Source organism: Grampus griseus (genome assembly GCF_964374135.1).
Source record: "Grampus griseus genome assembly, chromosome: 11".
In the NCBI taxonomy this organism is placed as follows: Eukaryota; Metazoa; Chordata; class Mammalia; order Artiodactyla; family Delphinidae; genus Grampus; species Grampus griseus.
The window spans coordinates 53495891-53522277 of NC_139005.1; the positions used below are offsets into that span (position 1 = coordinate 53495891).

Genomic DNA, 26387 nt, shown 5'->3' on the forward strand with positions numbered 1-26387 from the left:
GCCAGGAATGAGGACAATTCAGTGGTGAGAACAATTAGGGTGGCACCAGATTGTAAGACTAAAGTTTTGATGGGCAGGGGGTGTATCATGACTGTGAGTTGCAAGAATCTGAGTGAAGTCAGAGCAAGGGAACTGGGACAGAGCGAAGCACAAAGGGTTAAACTCTTAAGTATGAGTGAGAAGGAAAGGGTCAGTGTCCAGAGGAACGATCTGGACAGGAACAGAACCCATCTTTCAGGCAAGTTGCAAGGAAACAGGCAGAGAAGAGCCTCCCGTGGGACAAATGGACTTGTCCACATGACAGCCCAATTTGGAATGACAAAGGATCCCAGGGCAGGGCCATCTGCCCACTGTCTTGGTTTTAAATGGCCTCACTAGTGTGGGGAGATAAAGGCTAGCAGGTGTGTGCTGTTCCCTGACAGAGGCCAAGGATGGCTCTGCAGGTGCCGGGGACTGCAGCCGAGAGGACGGTCCTCTGGGAGCCCTTGCAGGTCTATTGCCATCGTTGGAACTGATACAGCATAGACTCTTCCTTTGGTTTTCAGTCTCTTAAGAGCCATGGATTAAATATTCATTTTTATTACATTATCTCCTGGAGCCTGCTGATGGAAGGAACGGATAAACAGTGGAAAAAAGTCCTAAAGTCAGCTAGGAAAACTTGGGAAGATCTGAAAATCTTTTCACTTTCACTAAAACTGTAAGTGTCTAGTTCCCAAATATCTTCTTTGTTCTCAGAGGACAAGAGAGGGTGATCCTAAATTCTCAGTCAAAAGCAAAATATATCAGCCCCTCTTAAAAGAGATACAATGAAAAGTATGGAGGCATAATGTTAGAGGGTTTTGTTTTTTTTTTCCCTTGTTTACTCGAAGATCAAAAAAGAAGGCCTATCCCAGAGCAAAGGAACGAAGCAGAGGACATGTGGCTTCTAGCCACCCGCTTTTATGTAACCACCACTGTCACAGTCAGGGTAATCCCTTCTCCCAACAACCAAGAATCACGGTGCGCCCTCCCTACGCAGTACCGTTTAAGGCCAAACAAAAACTCCATAATCCGGAAAAGAGTTTATAAACTCACTAACACATTGCTGTGAGGCTGGACGTATTATTTAGTCATGCCTGCAACATTTGCATTTGTAGAAGGTAACAAAACTTGAAGTTTAAAAACAGGGAGAATCTAATGTGGAATTTCAAACAGCCAATAGATAAAGAAACTATCTGGAAGGAATTCAAAGGCATTTCACAGCCACTGAATTGAAACAACTTATTCAGAGCCCACTCCACCCACGAGTAAGACTGACCCTGAGAGCACCTTTTATAATAGAGTCATGAGTTTTAATTAAACACTTGCCTATTAATTCTGAATATTCAACTCTAAAAGAACTAGAAAAACACACTAATGCTTAGACAAAAGCTTATGATGCTTCCAATTTCTCCCCAGAGCTATTTCCATCAGTTTGTTCCTAGGGCAAGTAGCTTGTAAGGGGGGTGGGTAGTAGGGGCATTTCTTCGACCAGTTAAATATTTTTGCAGAAGGAAACCATGTTACATTCTCCTAAGGGATTTAATCCAAAGACTTTTTCTCCTAAATTTCACATGTAAATTGCTCCCATCTTGAGAGAACAAGGACTTGTAGATACTAAAGAAGTAAATCAGAAATTAAGCTGCTTGGAGTTACCACTGATTGATCTGGTATTATTAAACATTTCTACCATTTTCTTACTCACATTTATCTTCTATAGAAAACTAAAGTGATTACAGTTTTTCTTTACAGCTTTTTCTAAGTGACTGTACATTTCCCTTCAAAATCTTTGAAATAAAAAGCTCCTGTGAAAACCTAGTACAACTGTGGTCATAATTACTGTAAAATTCCCATTGATTCCCAGGACGTTATGTATCGCAATTGCTCTTTATCTCATTCTTCTGTGTTCAAGCTGACACCAGCTACTTCCAATTCTCCTCTAGTGACTGTCATAATGTTTCTGTTTCAGAATTTAAACAGATTCTAATCTAGAGTCATGTACTATACTAGTCTACATTTCTTTAAAAACCCTCAAAGAATTCTACAACACAATCCATGCCCTGAAGACATTATTTTAAAATGCTTTTTGCATCTACTAATCCAGAAGGAGAGTCTGAGTTGGCCAACACCATAATTTTTACCGAGTACTTCCTATGTACTAAGAGTTTTACATATGTTAGTTCATTTAATCCTCACAACAACCAGATGAGGATGGTATTGTAATTATCTCCATTTCAACCACTAGCAAACTGAGACACAGAGGCATTAAAGACTTGCCTGGGATCATAGAACCAATAAATGGCAAAGCCAGAATTTGAATGGAAGCAGGCCATCTCTAGGGCCTGTGCTGTCAACCCTACCTTAGCTCTGCCCATGGAGAAAATCAAACAGCACAGAGGAGATGGGATTTGATTCACTTTGTTGTATAGCAGAAGCTAACACAACACTGTAAATCAACTCTACTCCAACAACAATTAATGTAAAAAACATTTTTTATAAATAAATAATTAGCACCTAAAAATTAAAAATAAATTTTAAAGCTTTTATAAATAACAAAAGCTATTATAAACTTAATTAAATAACATTGTTTAGGAAAAAAATCAAGACATCTACACTGCGAAGAATGGGCCATTTTATTCTCAGATTTTTTTTTTTCCTTTAAGTTAATTAGCAAGCAAAATACTGTTGATCCTGTGTCAGGGGAGTGAGAAGGGGATACGGAAAGGGATGGGGAGGGAGACATAGACAGTGACAGAGGAAGAAAGAGGTCCAACATCAACTTTTGCTGAGTTTTGAGGAAGCAGGAAAACCCAGATCACGCTACTGCTTAGAGCCCTGTTAATAAGTTAACAGGAAACACTGTATTACTTGAGAAAAATGTTCTTTCTGCTGTGTTACTCTTCCAACCCCACAGCATGTCTGTTACAGGATGCAGCTTTCCTGTAAGGGCCATCATGAAGGCTGTGACCTTTTGTTTTAGTTTCCTGAGGGGAAAGGGAGTCCCTTGCCCACAGTCTGGGTCTGGGGAGGCCAAACTCTACAGAGAGGAGAGGGCTGTGGAAGCCAGTGTGAGACCTAATGGAATTCCCAGGTCATTAAGGAATTAGCCTCAAGTTTCAACTTAGGTGCAGCTCCATTAAATAGAAGACTGAGAGGAAGATGCCCATGCTGGCTGTAGGTGGGTCCAGACCACTCTGTTTGGAGGCTGCGCTCGCACATGTGACACTTCACACCGACTGAGAGCTTTGTCCACAATCACCGACACCGGTCAAATGCTGGCGATGACACCAGGGATGCCAGCACCGCCAGCACTGCCACCGTAGCCACCAGACCTGCACCAAGTACAGGGATGACTGGACACACTGGCCAGGCCTGAATAGTGGACTCCTTAGAGGGGAACATGAACCTGAAACACACACGACTAACTTCCCCAATTCCGGGATACACATTTTGGCTGAAGCACACCCCAGCGGTGAGGCTGTCTTTACTCAGCTCTCTGGAGAGAAGAGCACTCCACAGAGAAAAGACGGAGACAGAGGGGCAGCAGCCACTTCATCATCTGACGAATCTGGAAAGAAAGCAACCTGAGCTCTCTTCACTGACCTCTGCTTCCCAACTGAGTTCAGCCTCCAAGTCAAAGCCAACGGGTCTTCACCTCCTGGCCCCCTGGAAGGGGCAGGAACGTGTACAGTATGGTGCTGAGAGCAATGACTGCGGAGACAGGACCTCCGTCCTCAGCGCTCCCCTCCATGATGCAATCTCACGTGAAAGGGCAAGTATGCAATCCACCCGGTCTACCCAAGACTCCTGACACTGCTTCAGTTCTCTAACCAGGCTTTTTGCTCTATGACTAACTCTAACACGACTGAATTTCAGGCTGATTTTAATAATTTTGAGCCCTGAGTTTTCTATTTTATGGTGCATTTACATAGGTCATAATAAATTCTCGTACAACCAAAATACAGAATGTCCTGACCTCTGCTCAACATTTTAAGCCATTCTTGAACTCTTTTATACCTTTAAATTTAAAATATCTTTATTTTTAATTCAAACCCAGTTTTCAAACACAAAGCATAAAAACAATGCCTAAACTTAAGGGACTATCTAAAACATTTCAAAACACAAACCAATTACACAAAATAAATTTATGCATAAGTATAGAACATAATTAAAGTTTATTTAGGATCACAGTAGTGGGATCCTTCACTATAGGAAATAATGCTTGAGTGGAAATTTAAATTCCCTCATCTTACTTTAAAAGAGGAAAAGGAAAAAACACACCATTATCCTAAACAGCCGTTTTCATAATTTTAATTATATTATTGCACTCTTTATGGCATGCAAAATAAGAAGACTAAAGAATTACTAGGCTGTTAAACTTGCATTTACCTAATCAAATTGACATCGTGTTGGACTTTTTGATCTGTTGAATGTAAGTTTTTATCTATTTGATATACAATTACCATTTACTACAGAAGTGTTTTAACGAAAGCAGCATCTTAAAGGCTTTTAAACATATCAGTAAAACCAAAGATGTTTTAGGAGCTCAATAAAATCATGAATTCTGGTAGCTTTAATTAAATCTATTAAATTCCCATCATAGCTTGGACATAAGTTCCTATTTTCCTATTTAAAGAGAGTATTGCAAACATATAATAAATAACAGCAATTAAGTTTTGTGTTTATTTTTCTAACTTAAAAAGCAATATATTTTTATTGTAGAAAATTTGGGACATAGTGAAAACTATATAGGAAAACAATCCACAATCCAATTGCAAGATAACTGTTAATATTTTCATGCACTTCCTTTTAAGCTTTTTTCTGTTTTGCTGGGTTTTTTTTTTTTTTACACAATTGAGGTGAATACATTTACAATTTAATATCTTACTTTTTATACCCAACATTTAAGAAGTCTGCATTTCCCATGGTATGGAAATCCTCTTTTTAAAAATCATTTGGAGCAAAGGTTTTGTTCACTGCTGTGTCCTCAGCACTGAAGCAGTGGCTGGATATTTGTAGGATAAATTAATCATCAGATGACTTATCCTATCATTTATTACCCCATGACCACCGTTCTGCACATACAGGCTGTTCTCAATTTTTCACTATTATGGGTAATGCCATGTATCTTTTTGCATAAAGACTTTTCAGGGTTTAGGATTATTTACTTGGGATCAAATTCCAGAAGTTGAATTACTGGGCCAAGTCTTGTATAAACAATTTTAAGACTTCTGATACCAATCATCAGATTGCTTTCTCCAAAGTAGTACCTTTGGAGTATCTATTTCAGCACTCTTTTTGAAAAAGCTTTCCTTGCTCTAACAGATAAAAAGTTATCTCGTGGTAGTTTTACTTGTAGGTCTTTAATTACCTATATTGACTATTTCTCCAAATATGTATTAAACATTTGTATTTCCTGTTCTCTGAGCTGTCTAGCCATATCATGTAGCAATTTACTCAGGCACTCTGAATTCCTTGCACCAGTAGCCATATTCTTCTATTCCCTGGGTGTTTCCTCTTTCACCTCCTTTTCGGCAAAAGTTGGTTCTGTTAAATCTCTATATAAACTTCAAAACATTGTCATGTTCACACAGGGACACACACACCCAAATTTGATAAAAATTTTTAAAACATTGTTGCTTTTAACACAATATACATACATTGTAGAAAAATTAGAAAGTATAGGTAAACAAAAAGAAAATAAAAGTCACAGATAAGCACTGTTTACACTTTAGTATGTATCTTCCCAAATTTTGCTCTATGCTATACCATTTTTAAAAGAACATATGTGGGATCATGTGTGCATACTGTTTTGCAATTGTTTTTTTACTTAACTCTATTTCATAAACAGCTTGCCATATCATCAAATGCCCTTCATGGTATTTTTAATGCTAACAGAACACTACGGTAGATAATAGCGTGGACTTTAAAGGCATACAGCTATGAGTTCAAATGTTGCCTCCAAAATCCAAATTAAAAGACTTAGTTTCTTGGGATCCCTGGCGGCACAGTGGTTAAGAATCCGCCTGCCAATGCACGGGACACAGGTTCGAGCCCTGGGTCAGGAAGATCCCACATGCCGCGGAGCAACTAAGCCCGTGCACCACAACTACTGAGCCTGTGCTCTAGAGCCCGCGAGCCACAACTACTGAGCCCATGTGTCACAACTACTGAGCCAACGTGCCACAACTACTGAAGCCCATGCACCTAGAGCCTGTGCTCCGCAACAAGAGAAGCCACTGCAATGAGAAGCCCACGCACCGCAACGAAAAATAGCCCCCGCTCGCCACAACCAGAGAAAGCCCGCATGCAGCAATGAAGACCCAACGCAGCCAAAAATTTTTTTTAAATAAATTTTTTTAAAAAAAGACAGTTTCTTTAAGCCCTTTGCTCATCAGTAAAATGAGGATAACAATACTTATTTTATACTGATTGTTGTTTAAATAAAATAATACAATTTATAAAGCAACTTAACAACATGGTGATAACAGGTGTTTAATAAGCATTTATCAAATTAAGGAAGATTTGATTAAAAGTTATTTTGTTTTAATTTCCATCTCTTTGCTTTTCTTGTATATTTGGATTTGTACTTCTGTGTGCACACACACATGTGACTTGTGCTATGCCACTCTTCACATCTTTTTCATATTTCTTTTTTTTTATAAATTTATTTTATTTATTTTTGGCTGCGTTGGGTCTTCGTTGCTGCGCGCAGGCTTTCTCTAGTTGTGGCGAGCGGGGGCTACTCTTCGTTGCGGTGCCCAGGCTTCTCATTGTGGTGGCTTCTCTTGTTGCAGCGCACGGGATCTAGAGCACAGGCTCAGTAGTTGTGGCACATGGGCTTAGTTGCTCCACAGCATGTGGGATCTTCCCGGACCAGGGCTCAAACCCGTGTCCCCTGCATTGGCAAGCAGATTCTTAACCACTGCTCCACAGGGAAGTCCCAATCTTTCTCATATTTCTACTGGGGTGCTTTTTGTCCTTGTTGCTTTGAATTCATTTATTCATTTATTCATTCACTCATTCATCCAACAATGACTTATTAAAAGCTACTGTGTGCTTATTTTATCAAGGATAGTAAACTTTTATCTTTTATGTTGCAAATGTTCTTTCTAGTTTATAGTTTGCATTTTAATTTTGTTTATGGTAGGTTTTGGTGTACAGAAATATTAAATTTTCATGCACGTATTCTATTTCTTATTTTTTGTAACATGCTCAGAAATTTCTTCTCTACCCTAAGGGGATCCTTTATTATTTGGAGTGAAAAACCCTGTTTTTTAAAAAAAAGTCTGAGGCCTGAAATGAAGAAAAACAAAATAATTGGTTTGATATAGAATCACCTTTATAAAATATGTTTTGCACTCTAATTTGTTTTTCAAGAGCAGGCCTAGCATATTCATTATTTGTGTTTCCGGCAACTAGCACAGCATATGACACATAGTAGGTTCTCGACAAATGCTGACTTTCCTCAGAGAGAATAGAGCAGTCAGAAAAGGCAAACTCAGTAACCAAACATCAGAATTGAGAGGAAAGATCTTAATTAGGCTGACACTACAACACTACAGAGAAAACATCAAGAAAGTTCAAAATCAAACATTCTACAGCACTGTCGTTCTTCTGTTGTTGAGATAACACCTGCTCTTAACATTTTCTCAAGCCCCAAATAGCACTACTAGTCTATGGGGCAACATTTCTCTAAGTGTGCTCTGAACTACATTACCCTTCAAGATGCTCCAACAGCAAGAATCCTATGATCAAATAAATTTGGCAACCACTTCACATTGCTTTACCCCTTCTCGTCAACTCACCCGCATACCAGAGGCACAATGAACTTCTGCATAAATAAACCTCTGAGAAACTCTGCAGGTACTCATTTTCAAAGGAGACAGAGAAGAAACTGAGTTCAGAGTTTATCTGGGGTACCCAGACAGAAAGGAGGGAACCAGGGAAATGATGGGTCCTAGCAAAAACTAAAATCAGTATTCTGGGATTCAGGAAGATCCTGGACAAAGCACATACTTAGGACACAGAAAAAGACCAACGACTGGAGGAGACACAGACCAGGCAGGAGGCATTCAAGGATGTCGGCAGGACTTAGATTACATGGTAGACTGGGCAAGAAGCAAGCACCAGCATCCTGGAAGATCATGCGGCAGGAACCAGGAACAGGAAGCAGGGACCCAGGCGTGGCTGAAGATGGAACAGAGAGATGTGGCAGCCACATCACCCCAACCAAGAGCTGGGCTGGACTACAACATGCAGTGGGATCCCTATGGCTACCAATCATTTGCTTCCGAGCCAGGCTAATTATTCAACACTCATTTACTAGGGGCAGGGCAATGCCCTCTGTGCAGGGATTTTTTAAAATTTTCCACTTGACGATCTGTCCACTACGGTAAAAGGCGTTATGTGTGAGAGCTTGGATTATAACCAGCCCCGTGTTCCTGATTTATTGCAGTGATGCGTAGCATGCATTTAGACTGGTACCCTGGCAGTACGTTCTTTAAATCTACTGTGATGGGACAGAGTACCAAGTGGAAAGGGCCATCAGCGCTGACGTCAACAACAAATCAAGTTCTCCCAGGCAGGGTTCCCCTGGGAGGCTCAGAACCGGGTTAGACAGTGAACAGAGTGGGGTCAAAGAGGTAACATCTAGGCATCAGTGGAATGAGAAGCCAGGCAGCTCCTCTGGCTGTAAATAATGCAGGGTTCCAGGGGCAGAAGGGGTCTGGGCTGGCAAAAGAATCCTCTCTGGATCCCAGGTTAGCTTGGTCACAACCCTGTCAGAGTGGCTCTGCTGTTTTTGCTCTGTATTGCTTTGCATTTGCCTGTAAGCATTTAACTGTAGTGTTGACACAAAATCTTCATAAATCATCACGTCTTTGCAGGTTTTCTACACTGAAGGATAATAGTTTACTTGGTGTGTTTAGTTTATTGTCCTGGTTTAACATATCTTGAAAGCCTTGCAGTGAACAAAGCTATTCTTCAAATGCAGCCACTGACAGGAAAAGGACTGGAAATTCTGATTCACGAGCTTGATGTCAAACCGAACCACATGTCAGCAGTGAAATAAATGGAGGCATATGGTTTTAAAATCAGTCCTTTTATCCTGAAACAACGAGTTTCAGGCCCTTAAGTCTGATGCAAATTAGCCTAGATGAATTTCTAGGTTATGTTCATAATCACTTTTTCAAGTACTTTTAACCAGTTGTTACTATTACCAAATATTTATATTAGCGGCAGAAATTTGTGAATGACCCCCCTTACTCCTCACAGGATACAGCGATCTCCAAACATCCTGGCACCCACCTTGAAAAACAATCCTCAGGTAACTGCATCACCCACAATTACACAAAAACCTGGACTTATCTTGATATCATCTTGTAATTAGCATACTCCTCTAGATTTTACTGACAGGTACCTTTAGAGCTACTCTTAAAAGCTACTACAACCCTGCAGAGTACGTGTTGTTATGTTCTTTTTACAAAGGAAACAAAGGAGAAGCCAAATAATTTGTCGAAGGCCGAAGAGCCAGTTAGGGTAGGAGTTAGTATTCAAATTCCATTCTGACCCTACAAGCCGAAATCTCTCAATTATCTTGCAGTATAGTCAAGTTGCCTAAATTGTTTTCCCATAATAGAAAGTAAACTTTTGATCACTGAATATCTTTCCTCATCCACTGCATACATCCCAAATCTAGATGACATGACAAGGAACCCAGGAGGGGCCTTCGATTCATTTGGGAGTCTTCCTTAAGTTAAACAGTCTACAGGAGGTGAAGGGGTTTAGATCAATCAATCAACAAGTGATTACTGAACGCCTCAGACTTTTTTGTGCCAGGCATGACAAAAAAAACATAGGGAAGTAATAGAATTGATCATTATTCTGATAGCCTAATGTTGGGGGATGAGGGGGGAAACCGAGCAAATACCTTGGGAACTTAGAAAGAGATAAAGTAGGGATCTTGTGAGAATAAAGAATCACTGATACACAAGCAAATGACAGTTCACATGTAATAGGAGCCTAGGAAAATTAGTTGTTAAAAAGGTGCTTTGTGGGGAGGAACAATTGCATTAAATCGGTTTCCTTAATCTAGGTATGATTCATGGTTATGCTGAAATTTGAGGTTATGTACCATGCAATCAACCATATCTAAAGAAAAAATATTGTACTAGTTAAGAGTGCATGTACATATGAAACACTGCCTTAGAACCAAGAACGAGGCTATACAGGGACTTCCCTAATGGTGCGGTGGTTAAGAGTCTGTACTTCCACTGCAGGAGGCATGGGTTCAATCCCTGGTCAGGGAACTATGACCCTGCATGCTGCGCGGTACGGCCAAAAAAAAAAAAAAAAAAGAATGATGCTATATAATAACATTATAAATGTTTTCCTAAGAGTACATATAAACATTCCCTAATAGGTCTGCCATGTAACTATTCAGCCCTTTGGTTTCAGTAATAAGAAAGGAAATTAAGTACTGCTTCCTGTATTTCATATCAAGAAAAAAACAAATGACATAATAAATTATTCAGTTAAAGGCCTTTTTTATTTCACTCCATTAGAGTATAATGAATTGGCTTAGAAAAATTACGGTAAAATATACTAATCTTCATTTTACTGGCATGTTATTACACACTTGGTAAAACCAACTGGACTTATCTAGGGCCAGAAGGAGGCTGTTAGAAAGATACTGCTTTCAGTTCTCTTCTAAGAATCAACAATGAAAAAAAAAATATAAAGAAATATGTAAACTATTCAGGTTTGCTTTTTAAAAACACCTTGTCCTTGGTACAGCTTCTTCAAATGCCACATATAACAAGAACAAAAATGATTTTTTCACTTAAAGCAACTGCATGATGTAATCCAATCATGTGTCCTGGTACCAGGTAGTAATATACTCTACTCTTGACTTGTACATAGTTTTTGCCTCTAGAGAGAGGGGAGCAGATAGGCTTATTTCTTTCTTACCATGATTTTTCATAATGCAAACTCATTTTGTCTCATTTATTCATTCATTTCACAAATATTAAATATCTACACAGTGCCTTGCACCATGGTAGGTGGCGTGGACATAAATAAGGCCACGACACAGCTGCTGACACAACAATCATATCTCAGAACATCAAGAAAAAGATTTTCACTGTAAAACACTCGTCGGTCATTTTTCTGCTTTACAACACCAACTGTATCATCAACAGAGGTATATTCTAGCAGAAAATATTTATAGTTTTAAGACATCAAAGAGCACTTTTCAAGGGGCAGTCCACAGATTGCCAGTACTGGAAGGGAAACTCTCTACTCATCTTCCTCCTTTCTTCTTCAACCCCAAAGGGGAGACCAGGAACAATACGGGAGTAGTACTAAAATTGTTCCTGTTTCCTCTTCCCCTGGAATCAAGATGGCGTAAAGCTCAAACGCAACCCCTGAAAGCAAATCGTAAACAGGAACATAACTACTCCGTCATCTGAAAACCATTTCTCTTGCTTTCTTAGTACCACTGCCTTGGCCCCTCAATTCACTCAACAGAGATTTACTGAGCGCCTACGGCAAGCCCAATACTTCTGTGTGCTGGGGATGGAGCAGTTAACAAAACAGATAAAATCCCTGCCCTCATGGAGCTTCCATTAACAAAAAGCAATAGGCTATACAACATACGCATAAAAAAGTAAAAGAAATAGCACGTCCTAGGGTGCCATGGGAAAAACGAAAGCAAGGAAGAGAGAGGAGGGGTGTTGGGGAGGTTACTATTTCAAGTACAGCTGGGAAGGGAGGCCTCACTAAGGAAGTGACATTTACACCAAGCCTTGAAGAAGGTGAGAGAGGGCGTCACACAGGCAAAGGGGGGGGGGCGAAGAAAGACCCTGAGACAGAAGCCAACTGGGTGTTTCTAAGGCCAGGGTGCCTACGGTAGACACAACGGGAAGCCACTAAAGTGTTTTGAGCAGACCTCAGATATTTTAAAAGGATCACTATGCCTGTTCCGCGTAAAATATTTGTCAGAACAGAAGACAAGGGGACAAACAGAAAACCCAGCTTGGAGGAGAATGCAATAAGCCACAGAAATATAGATGACAGTGGCTTGAACTGCGTTGGATGTGGCAGAGGTAGATGACAATGGTCAGATTCGAGATATATAATATTTTGAAGGTAGAGTCAACGGGATTTTCTGACAGACTGGATGTGCAGTGTGAGAGAAACAGAGGGTCCCAGGAAGATACCAAGGGCTCTGACATGAACAAGCGGTAAGATGGATGTGCCATTTACAACGACGGGGAACACTAGAGAGGAGCAGGTTTGAGGGAGCGAACGAGGAGCTTGAGTTTGGATATGTTCGGTAAGCTGCTTGCCTGTTCGACCTTCAAATGAAGATGCTGGAAGTCCTGTGAACAGGGAAGCCTAGAGTTCAGGAAAAGGACCAAGCTGGAGACACAAATTTCGAAAGCATCATGTATTGATGACCAGATGACAGCACAAAAGAAGAGGAAGCACAAAGACCAAACCCTGGTGCACTCCAATATTTAGATATCAGGGACCTAAGGAATAAGCCAAAAGAGACCAAGTAGGAATGAGAAGGGAAGGAGGACAGTGTGACAGTCTAGAGGCCAAGTGAATAAAGGCTTCCAGGGGGGGATAGTTAATTATCTCAAATGCTTCTGATGGGTCAGGTAATACGGGACTGAGAATTAGCTAGCAGGCTTAACAATATGGAGGTCACTGGTCACCTTGGTAGAAGGAGACATAATAGGGCACAAACACTGGATTGGACTAGGTTCAAGAGAGAATAAGTGGAGAACTATTCAATATTAAAGAGTGAATACAGACAAATTTCTCAAGGGATTTTGCTTTTAAGAGAAGCAGAAAAGTGGAGTGGTAACTGGACAGAGTAAGCGTCAAGAGAGGGTTGTTTTTTAAAGTGGCTGAAATAACATCATGGTTGAATGGCAATAATTCAGTAGAGAGGGAAACTAATGATGCCGGAGAGACAGAGAATATGCTGGAGCCGCGTCCTGGAGGGGGCACAAGGGCATGGGATCTGATGCACAAGTGGAAGGCTGACACTGAATAAAAGCACACAGTTCAACCGTAGTAGCAGGAGTGAAGACAGAATATACGGGCACAGATGCAAACAGAAGTTCTCTTCTAATGGCTTCTACTTCCTAAGTGAAATAGGAAGCAAAGTCTTTAACAAAGGGTGAGAATGGAAGCAGAGGCAGTGAAGATCTGAGGAGAGAGGAGAGAGCAGGAGTATGGGTCAGCTAGGAGAGCAGAGGCATGAATGAAGACCAAGCAAATGTAGCTTGGTAACCCAGCGGCACTAAAAGTGCGCTTGAGAGTGGCAATCTTGAAATTAAAGTGAAACCAGTCAGCTTGGCTCAGTGTTTTTCTCCAACCATATTAAACGGCAGAGGCAAAAATCAGGGTGGTAGAAAGTTGAGTTTAACCAGGTTTTCTAGATGAGACCTACGACATGGAAGAGGGAAGAGGAAATTAAGAGTACACCCAAGAGACTGATTATACGAGATATGAAGGAATTGAGGCTGGAAAGAAGGGAAATGAGGACGTGAGAGGGGTGTGGAATAGTAAAAAGGGGGTGAGATCAATGGGTTTTAGGTCCTCGTGGGATTGAGGATTATTGGAGTCAGGATCACAGAGACTGAGTTAGAAAGATAGGTGCTGACTGGAGAGCAAGACACGCGAAGATGAGCCAGAGGGGAGCAGTCACTGGCAGTGACAAGGTTGAGGGCAGCAGTTCTCAAACAGGGTGGCTTTACCACATTCCTATAAGTAAGTGGGCGTTCCAAAAAGTTTTTGGTGATGTGGGTGAGGTCTATTCATATTTACCATATTAAAATTAAAACAGAAAATTTGTAAACATAAGGATATACAAGTACACATTTCACTAGCTGCCAGAATGAAGATGTTCATCACACGTCATGTAACCTCTGAAAACTACTGTGCACTCATAAATGCATGAAAGTTCCAATGGCAATTCATGTCTGAGTATCGTTATGGAAATAACAGACCCTCGGAAAGTGTCTTAAGAACACTCACTTTGAGAACTGCTAGTCTAAGGAGTGGCCATGAGGCAGACATAACAACGGAAAGAGAGGAAGATGCAGGGCTGAGAAACGAAGAAACTAGAGGGACAGTTTACGTGAAGACTGAAATCACAAGAATTATGACAGAAGTAGGGCTGGAACAATAGTGAGCCAGGAGTGAAAGTGGTCAAAGACTGCAGGAAGTGACTGCAACAAGGAGAAACCATGGTTTGTGTGGTCTGATGGCACGAGATTCAAAATTCAGGATTTTTAGGAAGGAGAGAAGAACAGTCTGGAAGTAGCAAAGAAGGACAAAGAGGACCTTCTACTCCTCCTCCAAGGGTATGTGAGAGAAAACTGCCACCACTTGAGAGAGCACAGGGGAAGCAATGAGTATGTCACCTTCTGTTCAAAAGGAGCCATTTCCAGACACTTAAAGATGAAATTTATAGGAACATTACCTAAACCATTGATTAATCTTCTGTTCCTGCCCGTTCTGGACTGAATGTTTGTGTCTCCCCCACTCCCAACCCTGCCAAATTCCTATGTTGAAACCCCTGACCCACAGTGTGACTGTATTTGGAGACAGGGCTCCCAAGGAAGCAATTAATGTTAAATGAGGTCGTAAGAGTGGGGCCCTGATCCCACAGGATTAGTGTCCTTAAAAGAAGAAAGAGTAGAGAACTCTCTCCACCCCCACCTCCCAACCTCGTGCATGCTCCAAGGGAAGGCCGTGTGAGCACACACAGACAGGAGGCAGCCACTGGCAACCCAAGAAGAGCACTTTCACCAGAAACTGGCCTTGCTGACACACTAATCAAGGACTTCTAGCCACCAGAACTGTAAGAAAATACATTTCTGTTGTTTAAGACTCCCAGCCTGGGGTATTTTGTTACGGCAGCACAAGCAGACTAATACACTGCCCTCCCTGCTTCTTCAGCATGAGCAGCAGAGGATGAGAGGGTAGGATTCTGAGTCAATGCAGTCATGGAATGCAAAGCCCAGATCACACTTGATAATTTTAGATGACTGCTGGTGAAAAAACTAGGGCTACTCTTTGGTGGTAGGGTAAACATATATGTATGTATGTATGTATGTGTGTGTGTGTGTATATATCTGCATTCAAATTCACTAGAAAGCCAGATGAGGTGCTTTCTTATTTCTTAGTAGATGCAGCACTACGGGTATCTGATTCTAGCCTGGCAAACTGTCATTCTCTTAACTAAAATTATAGGGGGGGAAGTGAAAAAGTAATAGAGAAACTAAATTTATATTCCCTTGTTCAAGGTTCACATTTAACAAAAATGTGCTCTGCACATACTAGAAAATTACATATTTAAAAAGAAACACTTGAATTCATCTGAAAAATCTGATTTTAAATGCCACTCTCTTTTTTTTTTTTTTTCCGGTACGCGGGCCTCTCACTGCCGTGGCCTCTCCCGCTGCGGAGCACAGGCCCTGGACGCACAGGCTCAGCGGCCATGGCTCACGTGCCCAGCCGCTCCACGGCATGTGGGATCTTCCCAGACCGGGGCACGAACCCGCGTCCCCTGCATCGGCAGGCAAACTCTCAACCACTGTGCCACCAGGGAAGCCCCCGCCACTCTCTTTTAATCAACAATCCTGACACTTCAGAAGAGGGCAAGGTAGAAATCCTTATGACTAACTAAGTTGAGGATATTAGTGCACTTCTTCAATGGAAATTCTGAATATTGATAACAGTAGAAATACTTGACATCAGAAGGTATCAAGAAGGAAAGCTATTCTCAGATTATATATCAGAATACATGAACAAATAAATATCTACTACATTATTATCTGAATGTTCACCTACATTATTTTCCACTGTTTTGCTGTTATTTTTAATGTGCTAACAGGTAAAAGCTACATTCATTAACTTCTTCTCAAATGATGAACTGTACCTAAAAAAGATATAAACTCTAGTAACTTATGCTGTCAAACTATCAAATTTTCATATTGTCTGCTATATTCAACAACTGTGAAAGCAAAAGAAATGAACACTTCACCAGTAAAAAATATATTTATTAATTCTAACATCAATTCATACAAAAAGTCTTGATCTCTTCTAAAGATCTTTATTCTAAATACAAAGTAAACCTTTAAAATACATGAATAACAGAAAATGCACATTGCAATTACACGACCAACCATGAAAAGAAATATGTCAGTTCTCAAGTTCACACGTTTGCTGATGAAATACAAAGGGCAGATTTCTAATAAAACTATTAAATGAGAAAGGTGTGTGTACAAGGTAGGCCGAGAGAAGGTATTGGTCAAAATTACTTGCCAGCCTCAAGCTACATTATCTCTGGGCTGTTAGACAGTTCTTCTCTATATCTTTTTTCCCTGACATTCAGATCTTAGGGACAGGTGTCCACCTAATGATGGCCTATTGGACTCTTCTCCCTTATTATTTATTCACCCTGCTGACTCCTGTCCCTTCCAGTTTTAAGTTTTCAAGTCATTTAAGCCACTCCAGATATCTGGGACAGCAGAGAAAAAAGAAAAAAAAAAGAAGGGAGGGACAAAAGATCAGATGTAAGTATCCAATACCCTGCAAGGATTCAAGACTCGTGACAAGTACAAAAGGAGAGGAAAACTAACACCTGTTTGGTTTTGAGGACATTAGTAAACATTCTGACCAATGATCCGTCTTGCTAGCATAAAGGTCCCTTACTGGGCATAGGCAGAATTCAAGGTAGCACTGGAACAATACAGTGGCAATATATGCAGAAGGTGGCATAAGACAGGTAGGGATGTTGGCACCTCCCAAGATCCCACAAACTCCATAATGATTCAGGGGAAATTGTTGTGTTCTCTGGCTCCCAGGAGGGATATAGACATGTTGACAGGACTGGAACCTAGATAAGGCCTGGGGTTTGACAAAAAGGTCACACAGGCTGCATGTTACAACCAGACTCAATGGCAAGATCCAGGAAGCCCAAATCAGCTGCCAGGATGACATTCAAAGACCAAATGGGAACAGTCGCATTTCAGTGGATACCAGTCACCAAGCATGCCAACTCCAAAGCAGTGGACGCAGTGAGGGTCACACAATGAATAAAATGCCCTTCACCCAGGGCCATGAGGATACAGAGCTTTTCCGTTCACCCGAACGCCGTCTTGGGAATGAGGGAAGGGAAAACCCTTGAGAAATGAAACAACCGAAGAGTCTTTAAACAGGAAACTAATGTGCTCTTAATGGACAAGATCAGGTGTTTTCAGTGGGAATGGGATCTTGAAGGCAAAGTGAAAGCAGCTATAGAAAATAAGTTACGTTTCATTTGTATATTTTAATAGTAGTGTGTCCATTTTCACACACACATACACCCATCCTTCTGAACTCTGCTTCCCAACACTAGCTACATAAACATATTCTAAACCAGTACTATCCAAAGTGTGGTCTACGGACAGTGCCAGTTAGAAAACTGCTTATTACCCATCCATGGTTAGATGAATACTGAAAATGAGGGTAGGTGTTTAGAAATTCCTGCAGCAGTCTGGCATTGCCCCAACATCTAAGTCCGTGATGAATGGGCTCATCTCACTGAACACGACATAGACAAGTGCAGGTGTGGTCAGACTCACGTGAGGAGTTTCACGTGGTGCAGTCACTATAGGACCACATATCAGACTGGGGGATAAACAGCCCTTCACCACAAGCAGTCTTAGAAGTACTAATGTAGATCAGCCTAATACTACCACCAACTGCATTACCAATACTGGGGTTTGTATTCAGGATCACAATGGTGCAAAACAAACCAATGAGAAAAGAGAACTTCACAAGCAAATGACATGTTCGTGCCCCGGAAAGACCAGGTGACATCAGACTGTTGAGACCAACGTTCCATGGGAGTTCAACCAGGGAAAAAGTGAAAGTAGTTCAACTACTTTCCACAGCAGCAAGTACCATATTCATACTACAAAAGGGAATTTTGTTGCAGGCAAACAATATCAAGTCGCATGAAGTAGATGCTGTTCACTTGGAAGTTATTGATTTTTTTGGTAGTTTTGTTTACATTTCATTTGTAAAATCTGTTTTGGTTCTGTGGTTGTATGAGACCTGTAAGCATCAGGAGTTTACACCTAGTTTTACGTTAGTACATATTTAAGTAACATAACAGAAATAAAGCCAGCAGTGGAGGTCTGCAAGAATTTTTTCTTCCTTAAAAAGGTTCCATACATGATTTCAATTTGAGAAGTAATGGTGTCTTGGGGTTTGCGTTGAGGTCAGAAGCCTAGGCTGGAGAGCAGCAGAAACTGAAGAGGGAGAGGTAGCAAGGTACACTCAGCATCTGAGCGGGATGCTTCCAAGCCCAGTGGGGAAAGAGGCTGCTTCCAAGAATTGTGCAGCCTGTGTGTGTATGTTGTAATTTAGTTACATCACTTGAGTTATTTTGTTATCAATGGGAGCCTAAGGGGGGACTCTCATATTTGAACTTCATTTTGGAAAACTAAGAATTAAGATTCTTTAATGAAAGCTTCCAGTTTATGAAACAGAAGTTATGCAATAACGCCTCCATCCAGAAATGGTCAGCTAATAGATGTGCTTTAAGAATCTCAGTCTTGGGCTTCCCTGGTGGCGCAGTGGTTGAGAGTCCGCCTGCCACTGCAGGGGATGTGGGTTCGTGCCCCGCTCTGGGAGGATCCCACATGCCACGGAGTGGCTGAGCCCGTAAGCCATGGCCGCTGAGCCTGCGCATCCGGAGCCTGTGTTCCGCAATGGGAGAGGCCACAACAGTGAGAGGCCCACGTACCACAAAAAAAAATCTCAGTCTTTCAACAACTTCTTCCCTTCGTAATGTAACCACGTAGCAATAATAGCTTTCACCCGATAACAACTTTAGGAGGTCTGTATGACAAGAATCATCTCTACTTTCAGATGAGCAAATGGAGGTTCAGACGGGCAGGCTGTGCCTAGACCAGCTAATCAAGAACATGGCCAAGGGAGGACTTTAACCCACTGTTTGAATTTTGAGTCCAATGTAAGAATTATTTTTAAACTTTATTCATAGAGAATTTAGTTGTTTTCAGAAAATAATAATTTTTTAAAACCCCACCCAATTCTGTTAGTAGGGGAAGACATTTCTCTAAGATAATAACTACCACTTTTCTCTTTTTCCATTAAAAAAAAAATCACTTTAAATTCCAGATTAGTATTCGGATATAAGTGCACAGGATAATAATTATTTTTCCTTTAAGATTAGATAGTATATGAATTTTATATAATTAGAAGAAAAAACTAGTGCATACTAAGCTATCATCATGACCCAGCCTGGTACCCAATCACTTTGGTGGTTGTCTATTTTTACATTATTCTACCAGACTATGTTTACATTATTCCCCTACATAGATTGGGGAGGGGGGAGTAAAGAAAGGCAACATGTAGTGGAAAGAATACCAGGCTTTGTATCAAGGTACTGGGTCTCAAGCCACAACTGTAAATCTAATCAGTATCTCAGTATCTTCACCAGAGACTTACGCCCTCCTCATTTCCTACGTTCACCTGCTCACCAAGTCCTCCTCCGGTACATCTCTGCATGGCCTGCAACAGGACAGTAGATTCTTACCTGATTCCCACCTCTCCAGTCCCTTCTTTTTCTTTCTTTCTTTTTTTTTTTTTTTTTTGAGGTATGCAGGCCTCTCACTGCTGTGGCCTCTCCCGTTGTGGAGCACAGGCTCCGGACCCGCAGGCTCAGCGGCCATGGCTCACGGGCCCAGCCGCTCCGCGGCATGTGAGATCCTCCCGGACCGGGGCACGAACCCGTGTCCCCTGCATCGGCAGGCGGACTCTCAACCACTGCGCCACCAGGGAAGCCCAGTCCCTTCTTTTTCTAATCTTCCCTCCTTGCTACCGAGATGACCTTTCTAAGACATAAATCTGATCCCTTCACTCCTCTGTTGGAAATCCTTCAATTAACTCCTCATCACCTGCTGGACACAATCTGAACTCTGCCACCTGGCATACAAAGTCCTTCCAAAGGTGGTCTCATCTTCTCCCACCCAGTCTCCCCACCGCTTGGGGAAAGACGTATTCTTATCCGACAGTCCATATGCATATTCATACTCTATGCTTCAGCCCCTTAAGAAACCAGTAGTGGTTCTTAAAATATTTTATTCCATAATGCTTTGGAACACACCATGCCCCCTGCCTGAAATATCTGTCCTCACATCCCCTCCCAACCTTCTGAACTCCTCCCCTTCCTTCAAGTCCTTTAACACTTCCTCTGTGCCACCTCCTTTGAGAGCGTCCTCAGAAGCTTCCCTCTTCCCACCTGCCCTCGGCACATTCAACCCCTCTTCTCTGCTCCCCCAGAGCTAATCTGTACAGGAGGAGAGAGGCTATCATATCCATGACTCTGTAACTATGCATAATAATCTCCTTGACAATGGGAATGATGATTTGCTCATCCCCAGCACCCAAATGTCAGTTAGTTGTCAATAACTGTTTACTAAATGTATGAAATGTGGCCTTGGGCACATTTCCCCCTATACTGGAGTTTCTTCTTCTTCATGAGAGGGTCAGACCAGAATATATCAAAGACCTTGGCCTCATAAGGCTCTGTGTTTCAACACAGCTTTTCACAAAACACTGGACTTTCTTTTTTACTGGTTTATGAAGTTTTTAAAGGATAAAAACTTATTTAAAGAATAAAAACTTATCATTTCATCATCAGGACGCCTTGAGGTGTCAAGTTTACAGATCTATATCAAGATAGCGTAAAAATAATACCGGTTGCCATTACTGAGCCTTGAACTATATACAAGGTACTGACAGAAATTCCCCCACACTTTTTAATTTCATTTACTCCTCCCATGAGGTAGATGTTACTTGTCCTCATTTTAAAGAAGAAAACACAAGGACTTTGCAAAGTTAAAAGATCACAGAGCTAAGAGGTGCTGAAGTGGCTTTAAACCCATAGCTGTTTGACTTCAAATACCTTGTCCTCCATCACTCTGCTGGGTGAGGCAAAGGAATCTATCCAGGACACTAGCCTCGTCTTCACATTCTACACAACACCTGATTTAGTACTTCAAGTTTAATCACTGTTGAAATAAAAGGTGGTAAGAAATTCAATCAGGCGCATTTTAATCAGCAGATGTACTTAAAGAACGTCGACTTTCCCATGAAACTGACAACACCCTTTGGCCACTGACCTGTCTAAATAAATAGATGTCTTGAATATGGAATTTTGTTCCAATAGATTTTTATATTTATATTCAGGACACCTTCGAATTTAAGGAGAAATAAACTTTCCTAAAAGATAAAACAATAGATTCAACCCCAGGTTTTGCTCTTGTGTTTGAATAGCATTCTCTGTTAGATGTGTTACTTTGTATTACTACTATTCTTGTATTTTTTATTACTGAACTACTATTGTAATTTAACTGAAAATAAACTGATCAAATCCTAAACGCCTTCAACCACCAGCCTTCACACAGCATTTAATGTAACCATGTTAAAACCCATGATAATCAATTCTCAATATCCTTTACCAATTTAAGTTGATCCTTCTTTTTTCTTCATGAAAAACCAATAAAGCTGCCGCAGGAAAAAACATTATCTGATGCCCCTTTGGCCACTGGGCCTTCTGATAGATAGCCAGGCCGAGAGCTCAGATGGATGGCTTTAATTAAATAAAAAGTTGGCAAAAGAGCAAATGTACAGTGGCTATTAACAATATAGTAGTTTCCTAGTTCATCGCAGTGAGGGAAAATACCTAATTCTTGTTCATTCTTGCCTTCATGGCAAATACTCTGATAAAAAGGAAAACTATGTAATATTTCAAGTCCTTGGGGGAAAAGCCATTCATTTACATGAGTCTCTTTAAGTTTAATCAAATAACTCCACTTAGAAATATGCTGACATGCCAATCCTCACAGTTAGGGTTAATAAATCTACCTAGCAAAGACAGTTTTTCAAAAGCCCAAAATATACTTTGGACGCTTTTCCGCAGGATATGTAACTACAAAACTCTCCTCGTGAATTCTTAATGAAATATTTGGTGGAAGCTTATTAAAATTCTGTCCAAAAGAAAAACCGTAAGACATTATAATGTTAATACAATGCTAAAAACCTCATCTTAGGAAAAGTAACAATTTCTTTTACGAATTATGTCTAGAAACGGGTGCCCTCAGTCTTGGCTTTGTAACTTGAGGCAAATTTTTTCATTCTCTGAGCATCACTTTCTTCCACTGTCAGGGGAAATAATAATACCTACCTTACTGGCACGTGGTAAGGACTACACCAAATAATGCTCGGGAAATGTCAAACACAGTGCCCAACGCACAGCAAACTCTTGTGCATTTTGATCTCTTCTCTCTTCCCCACAGCATTCCCCAGTCAAGACTCAAATTTCAAATTGGACTTTTTATTAAGCAGGTTATGTGGGGTAGGGTCACCAGATCTCCTTGTGATGTGGAAAATGAAACAAACCAAAGATGTAATAAAAGCACACTACTTAAGCCCCCTGTGCCTTCTCATACATATTTTATAAACACTAATTCTTTACATCTAATAAGATCCAAATACTCTCATCTGACAGAACAGAAGCAAAACCCCAGACACAGTAATTCCTACAGGGGTCCAAAGGGAAGTCCTCAAGTTCACTTGTAGACCTCCAAAACTTATGAGAAGAACAGAAAGGCAAGAGGGAGGGGAGATATACAAAATGCATACATTTTCCCATGGAGAATATGTATACACCACACACACAAACATTTACTAACCAAGTCCACACAAATCAGAAGGGAAGCTACAAGGCAAAAGAAAGGCATCATTAATTACTGAGGCACCTATCCCTTTACACTAAGGTTTTCCTTAACAACTATATTCTCATTACACACGATCAGCTAATAAGCAGATTAAAACAACAAATGAATTGCTTAATTTAATTTGCTTGGAAGGGATATTAAACAGAACAGTTTTCAGAATCATTTATCTTCTTCTAAAACATTTACCCAAAAGTGTATTAGGCAGTTTCTAAATGGATTGGGTTTATCAGCTCAGGCAGAAAATCGGGGGGAAGACAGAGAAATGTGTCCTGAATTTTAATAGCACGTGGGTGAATTTTTACCGTACATGGGTGAATCTTAACATGTCATTTTGGAAATGACGGCATTTCCTGCAGCAACTCATATGTTACAGTTTCTCTGCTCAGCACCGCATGCAGTAGCAATAGTTCACTCAATATCATCTTGACAGAGGCATTCAAGGTGAACCCAAGTTATGAAGGGTGTGTAGGTATGGCATGAAGTCATATGGATTGGCCAGACCTCTCTTTGTATGTGACAATACCAAGAAGGCAGGTTCCCTAAATCTTTGAATTGAGATTAGCGTTTTTTTTTTCAAGAATAACGCCTAGAAATACTTGTTCAAATACATGGTCCTTAAAGAAGCTAACAGCCTGTATTAATTTGCATTGTTTCAGAAAGAGATTTAGCTAAATAAAATCTACATGAAAAAATGGTATGCTAGAGTAGTCTCCATAATGGGTTTTAGAATGTTTAAATGTAAACTGGGGTTGGGGGAATGTGGAAAGAACAATGGTTCTATGAGCACAACCAACCTTAGAATTTAATGGTAAGATATTATAAATGGGCTTTTTGGTCAATGTTATCCCCAGACAAAATTTAAAATGTATTTGTTCCCTTTATGTTCCTTATTTTCCTAACCAACCTGATAGTTTAATATTTCAGTTTATATTTGACAAGAACCTAATTCAACACTATTTGAATCACTTAAAAGGAAAAATGCTAAATACAATCTGATTTCAAATGCAAATAGAAAACTGCTCATTATTTTACAATAAAATTCTTCCAAAACAGTAAGACAATCTCAAGTAGTATCCTCTGACACATGCGTTAAAAATCAGTTCATTCAAATATATGTATATATGTATACATATATATGTATACACACACACACACAATTGAAACACAAACACCAGGTAGGAGATTTTAAAAGGAACAAAACACACATTTGTGCATTCCCAATGAAGCAGGACCTCAAAAAGAAATGCCACAACCAAACAAAAACAATACTAATTAGAAAAGCATCACTTAATATAAGCAAGAAGTAAGAAACTTTTTAGTGAAAAAAGACACCAGGTAACAAACGTTCCCTGTTTTCTCCTACTGGAGAAGTTAAGGCAGAATACCCAATTTCTGACTCAGATTTTTATGTTCTGGAGGAAATTCAGTCTTATCTCCAACAAGCAGATTAGGCGATCATCTTTCAAAGTTACCATATATTTCTAAAAGACATAAAAGTACATTTTGTCACGCTCCAAAAATCTACCCATTTCAGCATTCTGATAAAACTTGTAGGCAGCACTGCAACGGTTTTTTAGCAAATGGATACATTTAACACCAAGTCCACTGTGACGCTGAGTTGACAGGACAGACACTCCACGCTTGACAGAAGGCTTTCATTTAGTGCTTTTACCTGGTTATAAATTATTGGTACTACTATTTGCACCTTTTAAGATATGACCTACTAAAGGGAAAAGCAGAAGTTTTTCTAAAGCAGGAGTGGCATTTTGAGTGGGTGAACGTAAGTTCGGTCACCAGAACGTGTGCTGGGAAATGAATGCACATCTCTAATAAGGAAGTGGTTAAAAATGGATGAATTCCCTGAGTCATTAAACAGGATATAAACCAAAGACAGGTTGTGCCACCTAGAGAAAAACTGAAAATCGTACATTCGTTCTTCAGTAGTAGGCATTATTTCCAAAACCTGAAACTTCGGGCGTGCCCAATTAGCAAGCCACCTTCCGTACCAACTCATCATTCTGCTGGATTCAGCTCCCCTGACAACTCTGCCTACTCCACTCACCAGACTGGCCTCCTCACCCCGCCAGCCACGCAGCACCCTTCATCCTGGGCCCTGGCGGTTGCACAGCCCATGCGGACCCAGCGTCCTGAAACCCTTCCAACTCTAAAGCATTTTCCTCGAAGCAGGGCAGGCCGGGGTGGGAGGAGCCGAGGAATAAACCCTGGTGGACCTTGCCAGCCAGGGGCCCTCTGGACGCTAGCAGAGCCACGGCGCACACCCCCCTGGCCCCGTGCGGCCCGTAGAGGAAATTCTGGCACACTCAGTACATCATCTCCAGGTTACCGAGATGAACTCCCCGGCCAACCTCCGCACAATCCAAACACCATGAAATGACCTCAATAGAACCGAGCCTTGGAGGTGCAAAAAAGGCCTTCAACTTTCCTCGCCGCAAGTCACTTAAAGGCAACGTGCCCAGTACACTTGTCAGGCTGAAGCACAAAAGGTCTACAAGCCACCTGGCACCGAGAGCCGCCTTTTACAAAGGAAACAGACAGCAATTACGAAAAGCCCGCAGTCCTGCGGTATTAACTTGACAGCGGGGACTGCACTGGGGCATAACTCATCTCCGAGGCACTCTCAGCCCGAGACCCTCAGTCTAGGGACAGCTTTCCCCCTCCTCCCCTCCCCCTCCGGAGACCTGCGGCAGCGCCCACTTGCCTTCCCCCACGCTCTTCCTCCGCCTCCTTCTTGCTGATTCTCCAGCAACTTTCGGTGGCAGCACCCTCAAAGCCCAGCCCGAGGCGGGGACACCGCGAAAGCGACCACGGGAGGGAGGAGGAAAGTTTGAAAAGTCACTTAAAACACTGCAGGACTACCCCCGCCCCACCCCGGCGCCCGGTCACCCCAGCACCCACCCCGCAGAAGGCCGCCCGGGGCTCCACGTGCAAGTGGGCCCTGGAGAAGCTAGAGTTCCCCCCACGTCCTCTCCAGAAAAAAATCTCTTCCCGTCTTAAAAGTTCCCTACTGCAGCACCCTCCTTCTCCCCCACCCCCACCCCCCCCAAAAAAGAAAGAAATCTGGAGTTCGCACGCCGCCGCCGCCCGGACTCCCCCGCGACCCCGGAGGGCGCGGCGCCCCTCCCCCGTCGGCCGCGGACAGGTCGGGAGGGACCCCGGGGAGAGGGAGGCTCCGGGGCGGCCCCCGGCCCGGACCCCCTCCCCGGCCCTCCCCGCCCGGTCGCCCCGCTCACCTCTCTCCTGCTCTTCCGCCTGCAAGCAGATGGGGATATTCTTCTTCCAGCCCGGCATGGTGTCTGCTCCGTGCGCTCGCTCTCGGGCTCGCTCCTCCTCGCCCGCTGGCTCTCCGTCTCCCGGGGCTGGCCGCGCCTCCCCGCGCCTCCCCACTCGCCCTCCCGAGCCGGCCGCGGCGCTCTCGGGGCTGTTCAGCTGGGCTGGGGCGCCGAGGCGTCTCCCGGGCGCATCGAGGCGGCGCCGCGCGCCCCGCGCTCGCCTCAAACTCGCCGGCGGCTC

The 26387-nt window shown here is 41.9% G+C and overlaps 1 protein-coding gene across 4 annotated transcripts in view; it reads right to left on the reverse strand.

Annotated features, from left to right (window-relative positions):
- The window catches only part of GRIP1 (glutamate receptor interacting protein 1), a gene marked incomplete at both ends in the record, with an annotated part of 697367 nt that extends 671202 nt beyond the window's left edge, over positions 1 to 26165 (reverse strand). For all 4 annotated transcript variants that reach the window (XM_082666950.1, XM_082666958.1, XM_082666956.1 and 1 more), the window contains one exon: positions 26108 to 26165. In XM_082666950.1, coding sequence (XP_082523076.1) covers positions 26108 to 26165 — 58 coding nt within the window. The remainder of the gene's footprint in view (positions 1 to 26107) is intronic.
- Between the last annotated feature and the right edge of the window lie 222 nt (positions 26166 to 26387).